Genomic DNA, 19,540 nt, shown 5'->3' on the forward strand with positions numbered 1-19,540 from the left:
GCAAGAAATGAAAAGAAAAATGAAATTCTTGAAACCAGAATATGATTTACACCCACTGTCCCAGAATAGTCCACATCTGCTTTCTGGTTCTGCTCTTGAAAACCTATTTGTGTTAGTTCCACCCCACACACTGGCCTCAGGTGTCCCCACCCAGCCCCCGGAGGTCCTGGACACGTGACCCCGGCTCTCGGTCTCTTCAGCCAGAAGGTAAGCAGATGGAACACGATCTTTAAAATCCCTTCTAGACTCTCAGGTCCCAATTGTGATCCATTTTAAGTTGCACCATGTAGTGGCCAAAATCAACACCAAACTGAAAACCATTATCTAAGTGACTGTATCTGTTCATGAGTCAGGGCTAATGCCTAATACCTCTCCTCAGTGTGAAGTCCCCCAGATTCTCAGAAAGCTCCCCTGTCTATGCTCCTTATTTCCATGTGCTGAGCTCACTCCTTAGCTAATTCACTGCCTCCCCAGTGAGCGCCTCTTGCTCATGTTTCTGTCTTCAGAGGCTGCAGAAATACCTACTCAATGGCCTATGGCCACGTAATGGCTTTCCCCCGCCCAGCCCCAAGAGCCCAGTGTGTGCAATAGTCTATGTCATCCTACACTTTTGCTCTTCCGGGGCAGTGTTTCTTGAAGAGTGGTCGGTGATCACCCCCGGAATGTTGGTAAAGACGGCAGATTCCAAAGACCCAAACTAGGCTTGGATTTCTGGGGGTGAGGCCACGAAGTGTTCTTTCAGCATGCCTCCCTGGTGACTTTAAGCACAATTACCTCGAAATTCATTGGTCTTTCATCGACTTCGTTAGAGATTTTTTTTTAGAAACAAAGGATGTTTTATATTAGGTTTTTTTTTTTTTTAACCAGGAATATAAAAGTGGAACGAGTGGGTCGGCCTATCTCGGCCAAGTAAAAACTCCTGGAGCGTAGAGTCTGGGAGGGGAGGCGTCCGACGTCCCAAGAGACCGTCAAAACGTCGGTCAGCCTTGGAACCACGTCCCTGGCACTCGATGGCGCCACGCTGCGAAAAGTGAGGGATAGGCCCTCAGCAGCCGTCCGACGCCAGGCTCCACCGCACGTTACGGCGTAGAGTCGCGAGGCAAAAATCTCACCTCCCGTCACCCTTGGCAACGCGGCGAGCCCCCAAAGACAGCGTGGCGCGAAAAGGTGGGACTTCCCGGCTCTGGAAGTCAATGCGCATGCGGAGGCCAGCCTGTCACGGGGCACTTCCTGTCACGTGATCTTAAGGACCAATAAAATCGCGCGATTTCAGGGTCACGTGCCTCTGTTCCCATTAGCAACCGGAGGCTTCTAAACAACCCGCCCACTCTCCCCGTCCGCTGCGGTCCTATCTCCTTCTGCAGCCCGGGGTTGAGCGGGGCTTCGCCTGGCCTCTACCTCTCCCGGAGGCTGCCGACTCCCGCCGGCCGTCATGGTGAGTAGCCGGCCCGCTGGCGCCGCACCGCGCCAGGCAGTGGGCGCTGGCCGGGGCTGGAGACGCAGAGCGGGGCCGCGGAGTGACGGCCTGACCTGCAGCGGGTTTGCGCCCGCTGAGGAGTGGGGGCCGCACCGGATGCCGAGGTTCAGTTAACCCGTCCCAAAGCCCTTGCCTAGCAGCTTCGCACCGCCGCGTCGCGTCAGTCCTCGCTTCTGGATGAGGTGCCAGGGCCGGGTCACACCTCGTGGGCAATAATGGAGCGAGCTGGGTGACCCGGCTGCGAGCAGAAGGCGAAGGGCAGGATTCTCATTCGCTCCCCAAAACACCAAGTTTGTATACACACCCACGCCTCGGCAGCATAAGCAATTGTGTTAACGAGCCAAGAAGGGAGAACGTGACTGAATCCAGCTTTCTGATGTCAGAGGCCAAGCCCCCCCCCACCCCCCATTTTGCAGCTGAGGGAACTTGGGCAACATTTGTTTTGATCTGTTGAAAAGAGGCCCGTTTTCTTGTACGCTAAAACAGTACTTAGAACATTGCACAGTACTGGGGTGTTCAGAAAAGAGATGACACCGGCGTTGGGGGCCCCGCTGAAATGGGATACTGAAATAAGTCAGCAACCAGAATCCCTCACTGAGCCCGCGCGCTGATCCGATCACGCTCTTGCAGCTGACAGTACAGCCCTGAGCCGCTCCCCACCCCTCTTGATCTTCGAGCCTGTCCCACTCATGCTTGATTTCAATAAAATATCAAGGTCAAGTTGATAAATTGATGGTGATGTCACACACACACACACACACACACACGAAATGACATCCACTTCCATTCTGTCCTCTGTCATTCCTTTCTGTCGATTTGCTTAACAACTGAGCCTCCGTTTCTTCAATAAAAGATATGGTAGTAATTAAACGGGTTGTTAAAGTGATAAATGAGCGAATGCATATAACTAGCGCAGGGCCTGTTAAAATAATAAGCATTCCATATATGTTAGATTTTCTTAGCGTATGTTCGTTTTTATCATTACATTTTTTACAATTCCCACAGTAAAATTGCAGGTGGGTTTTTTGAGACTAGTCGGGAACAGGGAACCACTTCCAGTGCCGTCGCCCCTCCTCCCCTCACTTTATGGCACAGTGCGAAGACACCAGCTTGGCAACGCTCCGGTAGGATGTTTGCTGTATGCTCTTAGCTTTTTATGAGTATTATTTTAATAAAATATTTGTGCAACAAAAGTCAAACATCCCAACTTCCTTATCTGGATATTTCCCATTATTTCTCAACATGTTAGAGCAGGTCATCGTATTTGCCTCTCATTTAACAGCTGGCAAAACTGGTGTCGCTGGTGTCTCTGAGGTTAAGTGGTTTGGCCACAAATAATTGCATAGCTAGACTTAAACGTGGCCCTTACCCCAGTGCTTTGTCTGCTTGTGCCACACGGCAGCCTGTGCCTTTTTCTGTAATGATTTGGCCCATGTGCGTGTGCGGGAAAGCAGAGGTTTGTGATGCCGTTGCCTGCCTCCCGCTGAGCTCCGCTGCCCATTCTGCTCCCTCCCTTCATGCCCTTCCACGTGAGAGGAACTTTTCTGCCTCTTGTCCTAAAGGACGTCCTTCTCTGTTTGAGTAGTTTTCTTCTTCTTAGTGTTAGGACAGTCTTAACTCTTCTCGATAGGAGAGAACATAGTTAGTTACCAAGTAGGAACAGGCCATTTAACCTGCACAAGGCACAGTATTAGGCACATTATGAATTCTTGGGTGGTTCTTAAATTAGGAAGCCTTCACATCTCAAGTTGTAGAAATATTGAAAATGGTGTGGGGGAAAGAAAAAGACTCGGTGGAGTTGTTCATCCACAGTTGGGGACACACCCCTGTAGGTCAGCATCTTGGACTTGAGAGTCGTAGGCATACAGGTCCCCTTGAAACCTCGAGATAGATTTGTCATTAGGGGACGCCTATGGAAGGAATGAGAAGAGCAAGCGTCCAAGGGCAGAGCCCTGGGAAATCTAGATACTTAAGAGACGAACCCGAGAGGATGAGCCTACACGTGAGATCAAGAAGGAAAGGTGGGGTTAGCGGCCACGGAAAGGAGCAGGCCAGCCGAGAACAAGGCATCAGCCGTGGAGTTGGATTTGTAGCATAGTTCAGAGGCTGCTGGTGAGCTTTACAGAAGCAGTTTGAGTGGCATGTGCGGTTAAGGACTAGATAGTCATAGGCTGGGGACGGCGGGAGTAGAAGGGAAGCAGAGAGAGGCAGCAGTAGCTCGAGGGAATCTCAAGTTTTGTTTGTAGCATGAATGAGGTTGATATCCGTAGTCTTCCCTTTAGTCTCATTTGAAGAAGCAGCCAATAGAGTGTTGAGAGGGGGAACGACTGGTTAAATAAAAGTCCCCAAAGAGTTTGAAAGAGAACCAGTAAGGCCTGAAGAGGGAGCGACCTTCAAAGGAGCAACGCTCCTAAGTTCATTTGTTGGGCACATGCCTGCTCCGTGCCAGGCCCTCTAGGCAGTACTGGGTGTGTCTCAGAATCAGCAGGCAAGGTCCTGGCTCCTACAGACCTACGTTCTAAGGAAACTGAGACTGCCAGGAAGAGGCGCGGATGGGTGTGAATGCAGAAAAGCCTTGGCGAGGGACTGGAAGCGTGGTGAAGGAGACCATGCCCAATGACCTTGGCGTTGGCCTCTACAGAGTTGGAGGCAGCCCCGTCCCCATATGCTGAGAGTGAGGGGTAAGCCTAAGAAAGGCTCAGAAGTGAGACCTTTGTCTCCCCTGAGAAGGCTGTGGTAGTTCAAGTTATTCTTTAAATAAAAGTAATTCTGACTAATGTAGTCCCCTACATAAGATGTTCCGTTTTATAATTTTCTTCTTTGATGTTCACTGTAGCTATGAAATGAAAAGAATTTCATTAACCCCTAGCTCATGGTTGTCAAGCTGTCATGTGGTTTAAAATCAAGACCAATTAATGGCTGTCAAAACCAAATCTATTTTTTAAAGCTGTGTTAGAGAGTATATGGCTGAGTGTCTGCAAGAGATCCAGAAAACAGCAGCTTAAAGAACACGGAGGTTGATTTCTCTGTTAACCGCCATCTCTCTGCCCTTCCCACTTAGGTCAGAGCTCCTCCGTGAAGTCATTTAGGGATCCGGGTCCCTTTCATCTTGCTGCTCCCTGACCCCTAGGGCTTGGTTGCTGTCTGCATGGTGCAGCCTAGTCACCACGTCCTCCATGGGTCAGAGAAATGGGGTGTGACAAGGCCCCGCCTCCTGTCTTGAGGCCCAGGCTTTGGAAGTAGCCCTCATGTCTTTTGCTGACAGCCATTCCTGAGAAGTAGGCAGGTGACCACACCTGACCGCAGGGAGAGCTAGGAAGTGTCCCTCATGGGGCAGCCACGTGTGTGTGCCTGGGAAGACGGGGGGAACAGGGTTGCAGGGACGTCCGGCAGGCTCCGCCCGAGCACGGCCTGTGTTTTTACCGTCAGTTCCTTTATTACAGTCGCAAGACTGACAAGGAAATTACTTCTCTCTCTTTCAGGCGGAGTTGGGCCTAAATGAGCACCATCAAAATGAAGTTGTGAATTACATGCGTTTTGCTCGGTCAAGAAGAGGCTTGAGACTCAAAACCGTAGATTCCTGCTTCCAGGACCTCAAGGAGAGCAGGTATCAGAGGCTGCAAGGAAAGCCAGTGGGAACCAGGACCCGTGCGGGTGGCCAGTGCGGGGTGCTGCGGCAGAGGCTGTCCAGACCGTTGCCAGGATGGTCGGGGGCGGCTGTTCCCCCAGCGGCCTCGAGGCCTTGGGGGTCCGTGACCCTCAACCTGTGGTGGGAGCAGCCTGTTATCCAGCAGGACATATGCTCGGGCTACAGCATTTCCAAAGGGCGGTCAGGAAGTTGTGAAGCGCTTATGGGCTAATGGCGGGCTTGTATCAAAGATACCAGAACTTGAACCACCTGAGTTACAAGTTAAGAGAGTAGAGCCATAAGATATGAATGACAGTTTGCAAAAAAAACTCCTGTGCAGTTCATATTGAAGAATTAGGAGCAGGGGAAACAGACCATAGAAAATTGGTGTTTGATCTCGAGAATACTAGGGAAACCAAAGGAAAGGACCGAATACTAGAGAGACTTCAGATTGCTTTGGAGTGAGGCTGTGGCAGGGGGAAGACCGAAATGAAAAAGTCCTCCAGACGTGCTGTGCCTGCCATAAAGCCATGAACTTCCCTGGGCAGCGGAGACCTTGAGGTGTCAGCCACCAATGGTCCCATCCACTGATCTGGTCTGGCTGACGGTGTCCCAGCCCCCAGCAGGAGAGAGCAGCCGTTTGGTGGGCGAGGCGGCAGGACCGCCCCTAAAGGCCCTTCATCACCCACTCCATGCACCTTAACCGCTGTTCTAAGAATGGAATCTGGTTGCCAAAAAAACCAGGTTGTTTTAAGGCAGATTTGGTGTGTTCTGTTAAAGGACATAGAGTGTTAATGTATTTAGTTAAGACTTCCATCAAAAATAGTTCAAGTTTTGTTTTTTTCACAGCACGTAAACTCTGCTGGCTAAATGAGACACTAAAGAATGGCAGATCAGATTATATGAACTTGAGGGTAACTGTGAGTGGACTTCTGTGCAGGTCCCTTGGTTAGGTCCTTTTGGACATGAGGAAGAAGGCAGAGCTGGGTCCGGACGCTGGGGGTGGAGGCGGGGGCGGAGAGGCCCGTTGAGAGGAGGGGGCGTGCCCGGGAGCGCTCTCCGGGACTCAGCTGTGGGGCAGGTCCTTGAGGGAGCAGGACTCGACTGTGGGGTTGTCACCCCCGGGGACTGTGGGCGCGTCGCCTCCACCTTCTGAGCCTGTGGTCCGTCTCTAAAGTGAGGGCATTGAAGAAGTCGGCCCCAAGTTCCCTCCCACACTAAGCTCCATGTGGGAGGTAGATTTGGAGCGTGGCAGTCAAGGGGGATGTTCTCTTGGGTGCGTGGTCGGTGGTCCTGGGAGCTGTAACTAAGGGGAGTTAGTTTCAGAGTCGATATTTTTGGGTTTTGTTTTTGTTTTTTTTTGAGTCCTGGACAAATGATAGAAATAAAGGCAAAATTACATCTTCCGGGTGACTTTTGAAATTATCATGGTAAGACGGATTTTAAACACAATTTTTTTTAAAGATTTTATTTATTTTTAGACAAGGGGAAGGGAGGGAGATGGGGAGGGAGAGAAACACCAGTGTGTGGTTGCCTCTCAAGCGCCCCGCACTGGCGACCTGCCCTGCAACCCACACGTGTTCTCTGACTGGGAATCGAACCTGCAGCCCTGTGGTTTACAGGCCGTCGCTCAGTCCATTGAGCTACACCAGCCAGGGCGGTAAGATGAATGTTAGAGGAGAATAAAAAAGATTTTAAAACTGGAAAGTTAAAGAAAAAAGTAAATCGTTGGGGGAATGTCTCTGAGCATATACTTGTATTAAAGGATGTCCACATTTGACAACTGAGCCACAATTTAATTGTTTAAATAGACATCAAAATTCAGTTCAGCTTATTTTTGACCTGCTTTAACAATAAGGAAGATAGCTCCCAGGGACACCGTCCCAGCAGCCCCCGCAGACCCAAGGCGTCTCGGGGCGACTGGCTCCCCTGGGCTGTGGGAGCGGTCTTCGCCGTGCGTGCGTGCGTGCGTGCGTGCGTGCGTGCGTGCGGAAGTCTGGGCGGCTGTGTTTCAGGCTGGTGGAGGAGACCTTCACTGCGGACGAGGTCTCGGAGGTGCTGCGCGGGCTGCGGGCCGTGGTGCACAGCGAGGTGGAGTCCGAGCTCATCGACACGGCGCACACCAACGTGCTGCTCCTGCGGCAGCTTTTCGCGCAAGCGGAGAAGTGGTACCTCAAGCTGCAGACAGACATCTCGGAACTTGAAAACAGGTAGTGAAGTCGGTACCTGCGATCATGACAGCAGCGACCCAAGCACCTTCTTGAAAGTTACCTGACGTCTTTGCCGCTGCTGTCCCCGGGGCTGGTGCGTGAGAGCCCGGGCGGGGGACGGCGGCAAGGCTTCCGTGTCTGGGGACCTCTTGGGTGCCGCTCCGTGGCCCATCAGAGCCCCCTCCTACCGTATCTGGTCCTGGGAGGGCACGTGAGATTTATGGAACTGCTTTTTGGCTGTTACTATCTGTTCCTCACAGTGTCTTTGTTAGCCTGATCGGTATGATAAGAAGTCTTTATTTACAGATAGGGTGACTAGGAAATAAAGATTATGAAACATTTGAAAAAATAATTCAGATACCATCACTTCAGACTAATATTGGAAGTTTACTTCTAAATAATCACGTTGGAAATTAGACACTTATCTTTAAAATAGGAAATGTAGAAAAACATTCATATTCCAAACATTATCAAACAGTGCATTAATTTTTAAAAACATGGTATAATTGGCAAAATTGAAACCCATTCTAAGAAAAGTCCTGCCAGAGATCAGGAACGACTGACCTCTGACCCCGGGGCGCTATTACCGAAGTACCAGCGCAGCCGTGGACCCCCGCGGAGGGCGCAGGCGCACAGTAGGGAGGGGTCAGCTCCCTCTCCCCTTTACAGGTGGCGGTGGCGATCAGGCCGGTCACCTGAGCCACCTGTCTTTCCGGAGACTCTATCGTGCTTTTCCAGGAGATGCCACAAACTGCTGTCATTCCGTTTTTGCGAGGCTCCTCGGTTAAAATCAGCCTGTCTTTCCTGAACGTCTGGCAGCCGGCGATGTGCGTTATGTGACGGAGCACTCGCCGTCCAGCCCCTGAGACATCCAGAGTTGACCACCCATTTCAGATGCGCTTGTCTTCACGTGGGAGCTCTAGCGATCACGTGGTGCACGGAGGGGGTGGAATGTTCTAGGTGCTGCGGGCCTTTCCAAGTGGAGGCCCCGTGTTTGGACTCCCCACCATTAGTAACGGAATACCATTTCTGACCCGGTGAGGTGTTCATCTTGCTCTGTTCTCTCTGGCACGGGGCAGATTGGTACAAATGATTTTATTCTTGTGTGTGTGGCTTTATTTAAAATGTATTTCAAATATTTTTTGTATTTGCTTTTATCTTCAAGAGAATTATTAGAACAAGTTGCAGAATTTGAAAAAGCAGAATTTACATCTTCCAACAAAAAGGTAATTTGTGGTCATTTTAAGACCATATCTTAACAGCCAGTCTTTAATAATCCCGCAGTTACACGGAGCACTCCAAGGCTGAAGTGAGAGCGCTCAAGGAAAAGCATTCCATTTTAGAGCAGGACTAAAAAACTATCTCCCAGATTTTCGGGCAAAAGAAGAAAAGCTTTGTAAATAACTGTGAAAAACTGTTTTTGATACCTCTCTCTCTCTCTCTCTCACACACACACACACTCTCTTTCTCTCTCTCTCTCAAACTATCTCCCTCCCTCCCTCCCTCCCCCCCTCCCCTCCACCGTCCACACCTGGCTCCCAGCCCTGTCAGCTGTCAGCCCCCCGCTCTGATGACGCAGAGCATGGGTTTGGGGTTAGCCACACCTGGGTGCGCATCCTGAGCTACGTGACCTTGAGCAGTTTCCCCGGGACGGCCGAGCCTCGCTATCCTCACCTGCCGTGTGGAGACTGTACTGACAGTTAGCTACTTCTCTTTTTCATCATTCCCGTCACTCGCGGTGACCACGTGACACTGCCCCGTCAACACCCCCGTGTCGGGCGGTCGGGGGCTGCCGGAGAGAACCCGAGAACATACACGTCCAAAGCGATTTTCCAGTTATTCCTTCGGATCGTGTTTCTGGCTAAGACATTTCTGGTCCAAGGGAATGGATTCTTCTGTTTTTTGTACATGTTGTTAAGCTGCCAGAATACTCGTGCCAAGTTGCTCTTCCTCTGTAGTGTAGCTGCCGAGATCCTCATCAATATTACATTTGTCCAGAGTCTGGGTTCGTGCAGAAAGACGTCCCTGCCCCCACAGTTTAAAACCCAGTCCCAAGATGTCAGGGTTTATACCTGCTCTGGGTTTGAGCACCGTCCCTCCTTGTCTCCCCTTCTTTCCTTCTATCTGTGTTTTTCTGAAGAAAGTACAGGAAGGATGGGTTCCATCTGTGTGTCTAATTTATATTGGGCCCTGGGGCGCAGCAGAGACCCACGCTATGAGAACACCCCCCTCCCCGTGGAGCTGACTTCCCGGGGCCTGTCTGCACAGCCCCCCCACTCAGACAGCGTGAGCGCTCGAAAACTGTGCAGATTTACTTAGTCAGCGTGGCGCTTTCAGCGCGGTTTCCGTGTTTCGTTTCAGCCCGCCATCGATGTCGTAAAGCCAAAACTCGCCCCACTGAACGAGGGTGGAACGGCGGAGCTCCTGAATAAGGTGACGTGGCCGTCCTTTGAGAAACGCACACCCCCTCTTCTGTCCCCTTGTCGCCTGCCCGACTCTGGAGTGGAGACACGGAGGAGGAGGAGGTTGGCTCCTGCTCTGGGCCACCGAGGGTGGCTCGTCCCCTGTGACTGTTTCACTTGACGGCAGCCAGCGGGCTAGGAGAGCGTGCACTTACCTGTCAGGAAGTCTGAAGCAGCTCTTTCTTAAAACAATTGTTTTTGATAACAGTTGACGTTCAGTATTAATTTATATTCGTTTCAGGTGTACAGCATAGGGGTTAGACATCTGTGTCGGTTACAGGGTGGTCCCCCCGATGGACCCCCGATGATTCTGACACCCCCGGCGTTACACACAGTCACTCCCCTGTCCCTGAGCACACTCCCCACGCCGCACCGCGCGTCCCGGGGGCGGCAGCTCCCGGTCGCGTGTCTTCGTGGCGACGCGAAGCTGGGGGATTTCGGGCATCGCTCATCAGTGGGCGTTTGCAGTTTATAACCTGTCATAGCAATGAAGGGATTTTCATTAAGAGGTTTATAGCAATGAGTTACCGATATACCAATAAATATTTTTCGTGATCTATATTGTCAGCAGTACGCTAGGTCTTGTTAGGTAAAAAGCGGTATACCGCCTGGCCTTTCGCCCTCAGAAACCTGGCAGTCCGGCTGAGAAGGGAGAACTCACGCCCTGGAAACGGAGCTCGGACAACACTGACGTGCTGCCTCGGGCGCCACGGCCAGCCGGGAGACGGTTCTGGGTGTGAGGGCGGGCGAGGACAGGCTTTGGGTACGGCCGTGCCCGAGCCGGGCTGAGGGTAAAGACGGGCTAAGTGGTCAGAGGGAAGAGAAGGGGCACAGCCAGCAGGGGCACAGAACAGGCCACACTCAGAGGCGGGGGAGGCCGGCGTGGTCGGGACTGGGTCGCTGTGTGTGTGCCAGAGCGTAGTAGGAATGAGGAGGACCGACAGGTGAGTCCAGGGCGGCAGCTGCCTGCAAGCAAAGGCGTTCGGCTTCAGCTGCGTCGGAACCGTCAGGGGCTCAGGGGCAGCGCGCTAGGGTGGTGACACTCGTGTTTGAGGACAGTGGCAGTGGTGTGCCTGCAGGCTGAGAGGAGAGCCAAGAGTTGCAGCATCAGCTAGGGCAAAGAGGGCGGGGGAGGGGGGCTCTGGAGAATGCTGAGAGCAGAGGGCGGAGACAGTCGGAGACCGGGAGAGGAGGAACCAGGAGTCTCAGGGCCGAGGGAGGTTCGCAGGTGCCGAGGTGGGTGGCTGGGCAAAATCAGGCTGTTACCGGTCACCAGGACGTGCAGGTTTCTGATCTGTTGGGTAATTTAAAGTTAATTTAAATTTTTATTTATTTATTTTTAAAATTGTATATGTTTGTTTTTTTCAGACAGAGGGGAGGGAGGGAGAAAGAAAGGGAGAGAAACACCAGTGGGTGCTTGCCTCTCATGCACCCCCTACTGGGGACCTGGCCCACAACCCAGGCATGTGCCCTGACTGGGAATCAAACCATCAGCCCTTTGGTTTGCAGGCCAGCACTCAACCCACTGAGCCACACCAGCCAGGGCCAATTTAAATTCTTACATGAAACAAGTCATTTCAAATACTTGGGCTAAAATAATAAAACTTGAATTTTCTCACAAAGGAAATTTTAAGACTTCAAGAAGAAAATGAGAAACTGAAGTCAAGGCTGAAGACCCTTGAGATACAGGTAACTGAGAGATAGCCCACAGACTCCTCGGGAGAGTCGCTTACAGACCGAGTCCTGAACGCGTTCTCTTTGCGCTCGGTTCCAGGCCACGGCTGCGCTGGAGGAGAAGGCGAAGCTGGAAAGCGCACTGCACGGCTTGCAGCTGGAGCAGGGAAACCAGCAGGTGAGACAGGGTTGGCCCTCTCTCTCACGTCCACTAGCTAGAGTTCCCAGTTCAAGGTCACGCCCAGTCACTGCCCCTCATGCCCCACCCACCCACCCCGCCACTCCCCTGTCACTGCTGTGCGCACCGGGGACCTCCTTGTCCAGGAGGGGCCAGGGAAGAAGCAGCGCCCGTCCCTCTGTCCATCTTCCAGGGCCAGCGACGGATCTCATCTCACCTGTCCTGGGAGCTCATTGGCGTGCAAGAGATTCTTAAATGTATTTTTTTAAAGTTTTGGACCTTTCACTTTGACATTCCAGTTACAGTGGGGAAAAAGGAAATGAAGAAAGGAAGAGTTTTTAGTTCATTGTATTTATATGTGGGCTTTATCATATAAAACTTACTAGTTTGCTTTCGGTGTGGATGATAAAATAGAAGCGGTTCACCTGTCGCGAAGCTTCACCCCCACCCATGTGTAGTGGTGCTGGTGCAGCAGCGGCGTCCAGGCCCGTCTGCGTGTGCCTCCGAGCGCCGGCCGCTCGGCCGCCGGAAGTCACTGTGCGTGCAGCCCTGCTCCTGCGGCCCTTCCGCTGCCAAGGCTGCGTGCTGCCTCGGGCCGGTCCATGGGCCACCCAAGCGAGTTTTCCGGGCAGCACCGGCTCTTCCGGTGGTGGTGGTGGTGTCGCTGTAAACGTCTCCTGAACAGTCCCCAAACCAGCTTCCTCGGGCTGTGTCACCCTTTCTCCATGGGCTGTGTCACCCTTTCTCCATGGGCCATGTCAAATGCGCACAGAAGCAGAGAGACTAGGATGCACCCCCGGGTGCAGACCGCTCAGCGTTACCAGTCGTCAGGGTGGCCTGTCGGACGTCCTGTTTACCTCTGCTGCCCCCCTGCCCCTGGTGTGCGTGAAGCAGACCCCAGATATTGCCGTAGATGCTTTTTAACTAGGGGGAACTTCTTTTATGGCTAAAAAGAAAAGGAAAATAACACAAGTTTTGATCATTATATACCAAGGACCACAGATTTATAACACAGAGCTAAATCCTCCAGAACAGCTTTATCATTGCCCAAAAGTAAAACAGTTACAAACATTTTTAGATTCTGGATTTGTTTTAAAAAGTCTTTTGTACTTCACTCCAATTTTACTTTTAAGATTTTGGCAAAAGCAAAGTCCATACACGCCTTCCTAGCTGCAGTGAAACCAAATCTTCCTAAAGGCCTGATCAGAATGAGTCGGGGGTTTTCCTTTCGCTGATACGACTGCTGCCACTTCACACTGAGCAGCCGCAGCCCCGTCTCCTGTGTCGTGTTAATACAACTGCTGCTTCCCGCTACGGATTTTATTTCGTCGGAACCAGGCCTAGGGAGAGCACCCAGCCGCTGCATCACGCCGACACAACCTGCAAATGTGCATGTGCACCAGTGTGAGACACCTAAACCCTGTAAACTTGCGAACCTTAAAACCAGCAAGCACAAATCGGGCTCTCATAACTCTCTATTGTAAGCAGTGATGAAGGTAGAGTTAAGATGTGAGTGTACTGATTTTATTCTTCGTGTGTGGCATTCAAACTTCTCCACCGGGATTTCTGTAAACGTGACTTTCCAGAGTAAAGCCCGTTTGCCGCCCCAGCTCTGAGACGCACGGCCGTGTCAGAACTGGGGTCTCTGCTCTCTCCTTTTCCCTTCGGAGTCCCGTGCTGCCCGTGTTTGGGAGTCAGTGACCTGTGCTCGGCCCCGAGCAGGTCACTGTGCATGGGGGCCGAAGGCGAGCCGGGCTTATTGGCAGCCCCCGGAGCCCAGGCCCATTCAGCCTGGGTGGGAGGTCAGCAGCCCCCAGAGCTGGGGTGCAGCTGGCTGGGGCAGGACGTCAGCAACCCCCGGAGCCGGGGCGCACCCGCAGCACAGCATCACGTGCCTTCATCTCCAGTGAAGGTGAATCACCGTCTAAAACAGCCACTACTTACAATGTCAGCACAAACTTACACTCACGTGTGATTTCTCATAGGATTTTATAAAGGCCCAGGACTTGAGTGACTTGGAAAGCACGGTTGCCGCTTTGAAGACTGAGTTTCAGAAGACACTGAGTGACAAGACGGAAAACCAGAAGTCCCTGGAGGAGAGTCTGGCGACAGCCAAGCACGACCTGCTCAGAGTTCAGGAGCAGCTGAGCATGGCCGAAAAGGTCAGCGGGGTCTGTAGGTGTCCAGTTAGCTGTGGACGCAGTAGAGGGGACAGGTGTGGCCAAGGGCAGGCGGGACAGCTCTGCAGAGTCACAGTTTTTCTCGAGGTGTTAGCCAACGTGTGTCCTCAGGATTTGTCCTCTCTGGGCACTAAGATCCTTCCGTCCTTGGCACCGAACACCTGCGACGGTGACAGTCTGCGCTCCCGTGCGTGGTGCGGCAGCAGGTGCTCCCACGGCGGCTGGCCCCCCGCCCGCCCCACCTCCAGCCTGGCAGGGGGGGGGCGGCTTTCGTTTTCAGAGGACTCTGTGGAGCGGCCTGGGTTCTCACTTCAGGGATTAGACGCTAAAGAATCTGGGAGCAAAAATGTAACTAATGTAAAAATCCCCCTAAAATACTGACACTGCTTTGGGGGTTGGAAAAAGATCATGCTTCTTATACCTGAAAATTAGTTTCCTGTCTCAAGTAGATTTCCCGTGTCTGGGGCGTAGTGTGTTTGAGTTCCTTGCTGACAACATTTTTGGAGAAATACTACTATTTTACTGACTTCGCATTTGAAAGAATGTATTTTTAAAATTTGCATACTCTTAATTTTACATGAGTATGCTTTTTAAACAAATCACAAAATAATACAGGCAGACTATCACTAAAATTAGAGCAAAAAAAAATGTACTTTTTCATCAGATTTGTTCTTTCCTTACCTATTTCGTAGCATTGGGCTTACATCTTTCACTGCAGGAATTAGAGAAGAAATTCCAACAAACGGCAGCTTACCGAAACATGAAGGAGATCCTGACCAAGAAGAACGACCAGATCAAAGACCTGCGGAAAAGACTGGCGAAGTAAGCCGTGCGGCCGGCCGGCCTCCCCGCCCTGCCTCCCCGCGGGTGGGGTCTGTCCTTCCAGGAACCGGAGCTCTTGTCCAGGGAGGGCCGGCCGGCTGCCCTCTCCTTGACCCACAGGCCCGCATTCGAGCACAGCGCAGTGTTTTAGGTTCCGCTAGACCTGTCTGCGGTGGGCCACTCCTGGCAGCGGATTCAGGTAGCGGGATGCCGCGCGGGAACACAGCCAGCCCGCAGGGCAGCACTGGGCGTCTCTCCTGCACGGCGTCCTGGCGGCACCCGGGGCCTGGTCGTGCCGAGCCCTCAGGAGAGAGTGTAGGTGCGAGAGAGAGAGGGACCCACGCAGATGGGTGCCGTGGGCGGCATGCCGAAGGGCCCATGCTCGCTCACACAGAACCAGGGTCCCTGTCTGGCCGTGTGGCCCCCAGGCAGGGACGAGTGCGGTTACAACAACTCGCCACACTGAGCAAAGCCCTCGTCGTGGCCACCACCACACATTAGGTTGGCCAAAAAGTGCGTTACTTTTTTCATTTTCACCAGTAACTTCATTGATTTGGATACTCGGAGTATGTGGGCTCTCTCCTGCTATTGGCTTCTGGTGGGCAGAGGCCAGGGGCGCTGCTCAGCATCTTCCAGTGCAGGAGACAGCCCCGCAGCAAAGAATTCTTTGGCCAAAATGTCAGTGGTTCCAGGGAACTTGGCAAACCACTTTTTTCCTCTCTAAGCGCAGTTTTAATCCTTATTTTAATGTAAGCTACGTACGATAAGTTAATACAATAAGCTAACACACACAAAACCTGGGTATCCTGCTCTGCAGAAGTGGTTTCCATAGCCACGTAGGGTTTTAGTCAAGCGCACCTTTCCACGATGAGCAAGTGCTAACAGATGTGCACAGAACGCTGCCCAAACGGTTAGCCGCCGCCCGCTTTTAAAGCAGCGCCATTTCTGTTACTGAAAAATTTTATTTTTATTTAGAAGGGAAATCTGACCTGGGGAAATGAGTTCCCTTAAAACTTGACAAATAGTATATTATAAGCCCCAAAGGATTTAAATCAAAAAGGCTTCAACACAGAAGCATCTGTGAAACTTTTCAGTTTCTCCCTCCCCTAAATCCCTCTCTTCACCGGAAGGAAAGACTATTAAACTATTACCTTAAGACAGATAAACACTCATAAAGGGTATTTTCTTCTATCATTTTCTCTTTAAAAGAAACACAAACCATTTCATTGTCTTTTAATAATCTCCCAGACTGCTGTGGTCTGAAAACTTGAGAGTGTTAGCCATCGTGTCTCAGCTCCCATAAACCCAAAGGCGCCGTCCAGACCGCACATTAAAAAGGCATGGCCTGCAATGGCTCAGACACACCTAACACACAAACACTGCTTCACCGTTCAGACCACCAAAAGTCCGACGGTTCTGCACGGCCTGCCAGGTCCTCCAGCTCACACCTGGCCACGAAAACCCAGCACGTGATTCGGGTGCAGCAGCATCAAGGCAGGCGGGCAGCGGCTCAGCTGCTACCCCAGAACCAAAGACACGACAGTAAAGGTGGGAAACTTGGTCTTCCCCATCTGTCACTCACCTGGCTAGTTGTCAGCTTTACTATGGAAAACATACAGTTTTTTTTTTTTTTAAGATTATATTTTTAGAGAGGGGGGAAGGGAGGGAGAAAGAGAAACATCAATGTGTGGCTGCCTCCATGCGCCCCCTACTGGGGACCTGGCTTGCAACCCAGGCATGTGCCCTGACTGGGAATCAAACTGGTGACTCTGGTTCGCAAGCCGGCACTCCATCCCCTGAGCCACACCAGCCAGAACCATACGGGTTATTTTTATATATGGTCTCTGCAGAAGATAATGAAGCTTCAGAAAGTACAGAAGTTGTCAAGATCTGGTTTGCTTCATCAAATGCTTTTCTAGCTCATTTCGATTCTTCATGTATAGTAAGCAAGTCTTCACCTCTCGCAAACTTCCTTGGATCTTTTCAAATCCAGAAGGAGATACCTTCAACCTGTACCCACCCTTGCCTCCCAGCTGACACTCACTGCCTTTCTGAGTGATGTCAGTGATGACCTCTGCAACAAGGCCTTGTCCACCGGCCCAGTACAAGGCTTCTGGTCACCCCCAAACCCATGCACCCTACATCGTAATTGTTTAGAAAACAAGTCTCTCCCTCACCCTGTCTGCCTTCTGCACCTCCAGTATCCGCCATCCCACCAGCCAGCCGACAGACCCCACCTGCTGCAAACCGCTTTTTACACATTCAATCAGTCACAGCACCTTTTCCACACACTGCACAAATCTTGTGGGTTTTTTTGCATTTCAGCTGCATTTTTACCTTTCTTAGAATAATAAAGTATAATATGCCAAAAATGTGGGATATTTTTCTTCCATCTTCAATATTAAAACGGCCACACAAAAATTCACCCATTTTTTTAATGCATGCTGATACGACAGCTGTCACGATACAACTGAACGAAATTGTTCTGAGTGAAGTTAAAGACAGCTGAGCGCTGCTGGAGCCACCGTCTGGGGAACACGAAACGGGCTCTTTGGCGGCCGCGGCACCTGCGGCGTGCTCGCGGTCCCGTCATCAGGGGCGTTTCTGCCGTCAGTGGCTTCGTCTGGAAACTCAGCTGACGTTCTGCCTTCGTTAGGGTTTCCGGGGAACAGCTGGGAGGTGAGTCCAAGGTCAGGTCTGTCCTGTGAGAAGGGGGCTAGTTACCCCCTTCACTCACACAGCGGTGTCGCTAGTGGTGGTGGTCTGATCATCTGGATGATTGTTGAATTTCTACGATGCTGTCGTGGGTCTGACTGCCGGACACAGAGACTCGAGTCTGAGGGGATTTCGGCAGTAAGCTGGTCTGTTCTCCCCGCTCCGGGCATGCCCTGAGTCACCTTCACAACGCTCCGTGCACGTCTGATGCCGACCGTAGCAGTGATTTCAAGGGGAAATGCAGCGTTCCTGGAATGGGCACTCGGTAACAATGACGACAACAAAGGTATTATATTACGCTCTTAATTTATGTCTTTCCAGATACGAACCCGAAGACTAAAAATGGAAGAAGATTTCCTCTGAAGCTGCCACACGAAACATGAGCGTACCTGCTGTTCCGCACCTTGGGCGTGTATTCTGAAGCGGTTGATTATATCCCCCCTCTCTGTTTTTCCCATGTTCAGGCTTGGCTCCTACCACGTAAAACTGGCGTGCCTGCCTGTCTTCAGGTGTCTGCCCGAGGAGCGCGAGCCTGGCTCGGGCAGGCCGCCCCAAACTCCCCTCCGCCGCGTGTCGCAGTGAGTCTTAGTTCAGACGCACTGAGGGTCCTTCACAGCAGGGAAGAGGTTTCCAGCGCGGGAAGGGGAGTGCTGTCCCTTTGCATTCGTGTGAAGAGTGCACCTCTTCAGTAAACATTAAAGCCAGCGGTCTCTGCACGCGTGCATCCCCCAGGGTAGATACAGGCATAGTGCTATGAACCATAGTTATTACAAATAAACCTTATTTTTAAAAACGAAACCTAGTTTATTTTCTCTATTTGATTATCAGATATATGAATTCTTTGGAAATGTAAATACTATGTATTATGGGCAACGCATTTACCACTTCCGAGGAAAATTAACAGTGAACGTGGGAATTTAACTTCTTGGGTCTGCCTAAATGCTGTCTTTCTCAGCAGGGGTTCAGGCTTTTTCTTGCAGCATAACTTACAAGAAAACTGATGGAGGAGTCGAGTACGACCTACACTCCGACCGTTGAGAAAGTACCTGGGCTCAGAATGAATGTACAGTGGCCCCCCCCCTTATCCACAGTTTCACTTTCCATGGTTTTATTTTTTTTAAGATTTTATTTATTTATTTTTAGAGAAAGGGGAAGGGAAGGAGAAAGAAAAAGAGAGAAACATCAGTGTGTGGTTGCATTTCTCATGCCCCCTACTGGGGACCTGGCCTGCAACTGAGGCATGTGCCCTGACTGGGAATCGAACTGGTGACCTTTTGGTTCGCAGGCTGCCCCTCAGTCCACTGAGCCACACCAGCCAGGGCAACTTCCCGTGGTTTTAGTTACCAGTAGTCAGCCTTGGTCTGAAAAGATCAAATGGAAAATTCCAGAAATAAATCTAAGTTTTAAATTACACCCGTTCTGAGTAGCATGAAATCTCACACGATGGCACTCCATCCCGCCTGGGACGTGAACCGGCCGTTTGTCCAGCGTGACCAGGCCGCGTACGCTCCCTGCGCGCGCACGGCGACCAGGTCGACTGTCACAGTGTCGCAGTGCTGGAGTTCCAGTCTCCCCTGTTTTACCCAATAACTAGTCCCAAAGGCAAGAGGGGAGGGACCGGCAGTTCGGACGGGCCGAGAGAAGCCGTGGAGTGCTTCCTCCGAGTGAGCAGGCGTGTGTCCAGGGGAAGAGCAGGAGATACAGGGGTCAGTGCCGGCCGCAGTTCCAGGCGTCTGCCGGGGCCTTGGGACCACCCCCCCACCCCCCACAGATGTGGGGGGACAGCTGCAATCTTTATATTTCAGTTTCCCCAATACTCTTCAAATTACTCGTTAATTAACACTTAAAAAGACTTAAACATTCCACCTAAAATCAGTCACCGGACCTCAGATGCGGCATCTGCCTGTAGTTTACTGTGTGCATCTCCAGTAACTGCATTTCCAGGAGGTTCTGATGACAGTGTTTCCATTGGTCCTGCATCCTCCTGCGTGATTTTAGATGAGTCATTAGAGGTCAGGCATCGTGTCTGCGGCCGTGTGATGCAGCGACACACTTTATGGGTCATAAGACCAAGTCCTTAAAGCACTAGTACCTCAGAGGGAGAGCGCGCACCTGTGCCACAACGTCAGCACATACCTGCTGTCCGCACTTGCGGAGGCAGAGCGTCACGCCCCGAGTGACCACTGTGTGCCCA

At 51.6% G+C, this 19,540-nt stretch overlaps 1 protein-coding gene across 1 annotated transcript; it reads left to right on the forward strand.

Annotated features, from left to right (window-relative positions):
- The first annotated feature begins 1,315 nt into the window (after positions 1-1,315).
- LZTFL1 (leucine zipper transcription factor like 1) lies at positions 1,316-18,133 on the forward strand. The gene is made up of 10 exons (XM_045857500.1): positions 1,316-1,435; positions 4,960-5,084; positions 7,121-7,315; positions 8,481-8,541; positions 9,677-9,748; positions 11,401-11,466; positions 11,552-11,629; positions 13,615-13,791; positions 14,528-14,631; positions 17,668-18,133. The coding sequence occupies exons 1-10, from the start codon at positions 1,433-1,435 to the stop codon at positions 17,684-17,686; spliced, it is 900 nt and encodes a 299-aa protein (XP_045713456.1). The 5' UTR covers positions 1,316-1,432; the 3' UTR covers positions 17,687-18,133.
- The last annotated feature ends 1,407 nt before the right edge of the window (positions 18,134-19,540 follow it).

The sequence above is a fragment of the Phyllostomus hastatus genome, unplaced genomic scaffold, assembly GCF_019186645.2.
Source record: "Phyllostomus hastatus isolate PE091 unplaced genomic scaffold, TTU_PhHast_1.1 phas_scaffold_129, whole genome shotgun sequence".
Classification (NCBI taxonomy): domain Eukaryota; kingdom Metazoa; phylum Chordata; class Mammalia; order Chiroptera; family Phyllostomidae; genus Phyllostomus; species Phyllostomus hastatus.